This window comes from Balaenoptera acutorostrata, chromosome 17 (assembly GCF_949987535.1).
Source record: "Balaenoptera acutorostrata chromosome 17, mBalAcu1.1, whole genome shotgun sequence".
Taxonomy (NCBI): domain Eukaryota; kingdom Metazoa; phylum Chordata; class Mammalia; order Artiodactyla; family Balaenopteridae; genus Balaenoptera; species Balaenoptera acutorostrata.
In genome coordinates, this window is record NC_080080.1 from 64456782 (window position 1) to 64463031 (window position 6250).

A 6250-nucleotide genomic window follows, 5' to 3' on the forward strand; every position below is an offset into this window, starting at 1 on the left:
CCTGCCTCCTGACTGCCAGGGCACAGGAACATGACCAAGGAATCCTCCACACCCTTCCAATAATTGCCTTCTCTTTTCTACGTAGGCTTTCTGTTGAGAATTATAACTCCTACAGAAATTGATATTGAGGGTAGGTTGCAGGCAACAAACCCTCCAGAAAATGGAGGAATCTAATTGTGATTACCTTGCCCAGGTAGGGCCAAAAGTGGTGGCAATTCCACAATATTCATAAATGGGAATCTGAAATCAAAGAGCTCAGGAAGGTTAAATAGCTATTCAAGTTATTTCTTTACTGTTGAGGACAGGGCTTTGGATGATTTCAATGCACCTATGAAACAATAAGATGGAAGACATCAAGAATTAATGGTGTGAAACACAAAAGACCCCCGAATAGCCAAAGCAATGTTGAGAAAGAAAAACGGAGCTGGAGGAATCAGGCTTCCTGACTTCAGACTATACTACAGAGCTACAGTAATCAAAACAGTATGGTAGGGGCTTCCCTGGTGGCGCAGTGGTTGAGAATCTGCCTGCCAATGCAGGGGACACGGGTTCGAGCCCTGGTCTGGGAAGATCCCACATGCCGCGGAGCAACTGGGCCCGTGAGCCACAACTACTGAGCCTGAGCGTCTGGAGCCTCTGCTCCGCAACAAGAGAGGCCGCGATAGTGACAGGCCCACGCACCGCGATGAAGAGTGGCCCCCACTCGCCGCAACTGGAGAAAGCCCTCACACAGAAACGAAGACCCAACACAGCCAAAAATAAACATAATAAATAAATAATAAATAAAAATAAAAATAAAAAAACAGTATGGTACTGGCACAAAAACTGAAATATAGATCAATAGAATAGGATAGAAAGCCCAGAGATAAACCCACACACATATGGTCACCTAATCTATGAAAAAGGAGGCAAGAATATACAATGGAGAAAAGACAGTCTCTTCAATATGTGGTGCTGGGAAAACTGGACAGCTACATGGAAAAGAATGAAATTAGAACACTCCCTAATACCATACACAAAAAATAAACTCAAAATGGGTTAAAGACCTAAATGTAAGGCCGGACACTATAAAACTCTTAGAGGAAAATATAGGCAAAATACTCCTTGACATAAATTGCAGCAAGATCTTTTTTGATCCACCTCCTAGAGTAATGAAAATAAAAACAAAAAAAAACAAATGGGACCTAATTAAACTTAAAAGCTTTTGCACAGCAAAGGAAACCATAAACAAAATGAAAAAACCCTCAGAATGGGAGAAAATATTTGCAAACAAAGCAACTGACAAGGGATTAATCTCCAAAATATACAAACAGAACATGCAGCTTAATATCAAAAAAATAAATAACCCAATCAAAAATGGGTGGAAGATCTAAATAGACATTTCTCCAAAGAAGACATATAGATGGCCAAAAAGCACATGAAAAGATGCTCAACATCACTAATTATTAGAGAAATGCAAATCAAAACTACAAGAGCTATCACCTCACACTGGTCAGAATGGCCATCATCACAAAATCTACAAACAATAAATGCTCGAGGAGGTGGGGAGGAAGGGAGTTCTCTTGCACTTTTGGTGGGAATGTAAATTGATACAGCCACTATGGAGAACAGTATGGAGGTTCCTTAAAAAACTAAAAATAGAATTACCATATGACCCAGCAATCCCACTACTGGGCACATATCCAGAGAAAACCAGAATTCAAAAAGATACATGTACCCCAATGTTCATTGAAGCACTATTCACAATAGCCAGTACATGGAAGCCACCTAAATGTCCATCAACAGAGGAATGGATAAAGAAGATGTGGTACATATATACAATGGAATATTACTCAGCCATAAAAAGGAACAAAATTGGGTCATTTGTAGAGATGTGGATGGACCCAGAGACTGTCATACAGAGTGAAGTAAGTCAGAAAGAGAAAAACAAATATCGTATATTAACACATATATGTGGAATCTCAAAAAATTGGTATAGACAATCTTATTTACAAAGGAGAAATAGAGACATAGACATAGAGAACAAACGTATGGATACCAAGGGGAAAAGTGGGGGTGGGATGAATTGGGAGACTGGGATTGAGATATACACACTATTGATGGTATGTATAAAACAGATAACTAATGAGAACCTACCATATAGCACAGGGAACTCTACTCAGTGCTCTGTGGTGACCTAAATGGGAAGGAAATCCAAAAAAGAGGGGATATATATACATGTATAGCTGATTCACTTTGCTGTACAGCAGAAACTAACACAACATTGTAAAGCAACTGTACTCCAATAAAAATTAAAAAAAAAAAAAAGATGCATGCACCCCAATGTTCATTGCAGCACTATTAACAATAGCCAGGACATGGAAGCAACCTAAAAGTCCATCAGCAGAGGAATGGATATAGAAGATGTGGTAGGGAAGAGGCGAGGCCGGTCTCAAAATGGAGGTAAAACCGCCGCCCGGTCGCCCCCAGCCCGACTCCGGCCGTCGCCGCCACCACCGGGGGGAGGAGGGCCATGATCCAAAGGAACCAGAACAGTTGAGAAAACTGTTTATTGGTTGTCTGAGCTTTGAAACTACAGATGATAGCTTAAGAGAACATTTTGAGAAATGGGGCACACTTACAGATTGTGTGGTGATGAGAGACCCCCAAACAAAACGTTCCAGGGGCTTTGGTTTTGTGACTTACTCTTGTGTTGAAGAGGTGGATGCAGCAATGTGTGTTCGACCACACAAGGTTGATGGGCGTGTAGTGGAACCAAAGAGAGCTGTTTCTAGAGAGGATTCTGTAAAGCCTGGTGCCCATCTAACAGTGAAGAAAATTTTTGTTGGTGGTATTAAAGAAGATACAGAAGAATATAATTTGAGAGACTACTTTGAAAAGTATGGCAAGATTGAAACCATAGAAGTTATGGAAGACAGGCAGAGTGGAAAAAAGAGAGGATTTGCTTTTGTAACTTTTGATGATCATGATACAGTTGATAAAATTGTTGTTCAGAAATACCACACTATTAATGGGCATAATTGTGAAGTGAAAAAGGCCCTTTCTAAACAAGAAGTGCAATCTGCTGGATCACAAAGAGGTCGTGGAGGTGGATCTGGCAACTTTATGGGTCGTGGAGGAAACTTTGGAGGTGGTGGAGGTAACTTTGGCCGTGGTGGAAACTTTTGTGGAAGAAGAGGCTATGGTGGTGGAGGTGGTGGCAGCAGAGGTAGTTATGGAGGAGGTGATGGTGGATATAACGGATTTGGAGGCAACGGTGGTAACTATGGCGGTGGTCCTGGTTACAGTAGTAGAGGAGGCTATGGTGGTGGTGGACCAGGATATGGAAACCAAGGTGGTGGATATGGTGGCGGTGGTGGAGGATATGATGGTTACAATGAAGGAGGAAATTTTGGAGGTAACTACGGTGGTGGTGGGAGCTATAATGATTTTGGAAATTTTAGTGGACAACAGCAATCAAATTATGGACCCATGAAGGGGGGCAGTTTTGGTGCAAGAAGCTCGGGAAGTCCCTATGGTGGTGGTTATGGATCTGGTGGTGGAAGTGGTGGATATGGTAGCAGAAGGTTCTAAAAACTCAGAAGAAAAGGGCTACAGTTCTTAGCAGGAGAGAGAGCGAGGAGTTGTCAGGAAAGCTGCAGGTTACTTTGAGACAGTCGTTCCAAATGCATTAGAGGAACTGTAAAAATCTGCCACAGAAGGAACGATGATCCATAGTCAGAAAAGTTACTGCAGCTTAAACAGGAAACCCTTCTTGTTCAGGACTGTCCTAGCCACAGTTTGCAAAAAGTGCAGCTATTGATTAATGCAACGTAGTGTCAATTAGATGTACATTCCTGAGGTCTTTTATCTGTTGTAGCTTTGTCTTTTTCTTTTTCTTTTCATTACATCAGGTATATTGCCCTGTAAATTGTGGTAGTGGTACCAGGAATAAAAAATTAAGGAATTTTTAACTTTTCAAAAAAAAAAAAAAAAAGATGTGGTATATAAATACAATGGAATATTACTCAGCCACAAAAAGAACAAAATAAAGCCATTTGCAGCAACATGGATGGACCTAGAGATTGTCATACTGAGTGAAGTAAGTCAGACACAGAAAGACAAATATCATGTGATATCGCTTATATGCAGCATCTTTAAAAAAGGGGTACAAATGAACTTATTTACAAAACAGAAGTAGAGTCACGGATGTAGAAAACAAATTTACAGTTACCAGGGATAAGGGGGAGAGGGATAAACTGAGAGATTGGGACTGACATATACACACTATTATACATAAAATAGATAACTAATAAGAAGCTGCTGTATAGCACAGGGAAGTCTACTCAATACTCCGTAATGGCCTATAAGGGAAAAGAATCTAAAAAAAAAAAAAGAGTGGATATATGTATATAACTGATTCACTTTGCTGTACACCTGAAACTAACACAACATTGTAAATCAACTACACTCCAATAAAAATTTAATAAATAGTTTTTAAAAATGTAATGGAAATAATTTCAGGAAAAATTAAAAACGCATCAACTGATATTTTGTTCTGAACAAAAGCAAAATGTACTAAACTCAGTTTCTGATTTTATCTTACCAGTAGCCTGTACTCCAATTATCAGTTAAAATAACTAAACCCTGTTTTCAATTAAAAAAACAAAAAAGAATTAACAGTGTGAATTTATAGCCTGAGAAGTGGAATGATTGCTTTTCTTTTTTATTTTTTTGGCCACGCGTGTGGCTTGCAGGATCTTAGTCCCCTGACCAGGGATCAAACCCGTGCCCCCCTGCAGTGGAAGCATGGAATCCTAAACACTGAACCGCCAGGGAATTCCCTGGAGTGGTTGCTTTTAATGGTACTTAAAGAAAGAGGACAACCTCAAATCCCACAAATTTCAAGGCACAGTAGAATCCTAGGAAATTTCTAGTATTCTGTTCTTTAACCACAGATAGCTTTCTGATCATTGTAAAACCAAACTTGATGATTGATCCAATAAGCCGAATTAAAATGTCAGTTCAGTTAGCGTCTGGTGGTTATATGCCTACCATGTAAAATTTAAGATATTGATTGAGAAAAGGGTGGTAACCTAAAAAATTGAACAGGGATCATTTTGAACCCCTCATGACCCTCCTCAACAGTTAAATCAATCTGCCACCATCTTTTGGTAAGAAGCAGGGACTCCCTTATACCTGGAGATACCTTCTGGGGAGAGGTAATTCTCACCTCACCTGCCGTTGTTTCAGAGTAAGAATACAAATGGATCCCTGGGGACTCCCAGGATTCAGCATCAAAGTTAATGGAAGATTACTGCCAACTCCATAAAGACAAGATCACCAGGAGCTTAGATCCCTCAGGAATAAAAGTTCGAGTCACGCTACTGGGTAAAAAACTCCAGCCAGGAGGTTTACTGGCTGACGGCAAAGGAAACATAGTAATGGAAGAGGAAAATCATAAAAACCTGCTTCAACCTTACTACCTGTTGTAGAAATGACAATTACAACCTTTCCTTTATATTCTTCCCTGCTATGCCCTGTGTATATTTACATGTGTTAACTACTTTCCTTTTTTGTTTTTCCCACCATCTCCTTTTTCCACCACTATTTTATTTAGGTCTTTTGGAGGTTTAACTTTATAATTAGTCCTTGAGGGGATCACAAGAGAACTAGACAAGAAACTGATATTATTTAGAGAACTCAGATTTCTTTTTTAATTCAGTAATTGGCAAGACAGTTGCTCCTTTTCAAGAAAAGAAGGGCTAGTGCTTATTTTTCCCAGTTTTACTGAGATATAATTGACATGCAGCACAGTATAGGTTTATTTATCCATTCCACCTTTGATGGACATTTAGGTTGTCTCCAGTTTTGAGCTGTTACAAAAAATACTGCTATGAACTTTTTTGTACATGGCTTTTAGGGCTCATAGATACACATTTTGTGTAAAAGCCAGAAGTCAAGTTGCAGATTCACAGGGAATGCATATGCTTGGTGTTACACGTTTTTGGCTAATGGTTTCCTAAGGTGGTTGTACCAATTTATGCTTTCACCAGCAGTGTATGAGAATTCCAGCTACTCCACATTCTTATAAACCAATACTCAGTATTGACATTTTTATTTTAGCCATTCTAGTGGAGGTGTAGTTGTATTGCATTTATTTAGATATTCTCACCCATGCACCTGATGGTCAATTAATCTACAACAAAGGAGGCAAGACTATATAATGGAGAAAAGACAGTCTCTTCAATAAATGGTGCTGGGAGGGGAC

General features: G+C 39.6%; 1 protein-coding gene across 2 annotated transcripts; it reads left to right on the forward strand.

Moving 5' to 3' along the window:
• The first annotated feature begins 2425 nt into the window (after nt 1-2425).
• Nucleotides 2426-3965, forward strand: LOC130704510 (heterogeneous nuclear ribonucleoprotein A3-like). 2 transcript variants are annotated; one of them, XM_057532102.1, is made up of 2 exons: nt 2426-2442; nt 2509-3965. In XM_057532102.1, the coding sequence occupies exons 1-2, from the start codon at nt 2437-2439 to the stop codon at nt 3571-3573; spliced, it is 1071 nt and encodes a 356-aa protein (XP_057388085.1). In that variant the 5' UTR covers nt 2426-2436; the 3' UTR covers nt 3574-3965. The 2 variants fall into 2 exon arrangements, with proteins under 2 accessions (XP_057388085.1, XP_057388084.1); XM_057532101.1 differs by having other exon boundaries at nt 2437-3965.
• Nucleotides 3966-6250: the final 2285 nt, after the last annotated feature.

Excerpts from the sequence above, each read along its gene's own strand:
- LOC130704510 (XM_057532101.1), top strand. The coding sequence starts at position 2,437 with ATGGAGGTAAAACCGCCGCCCGGTCGCCCCCAGCCCGACTCCGGCCGT.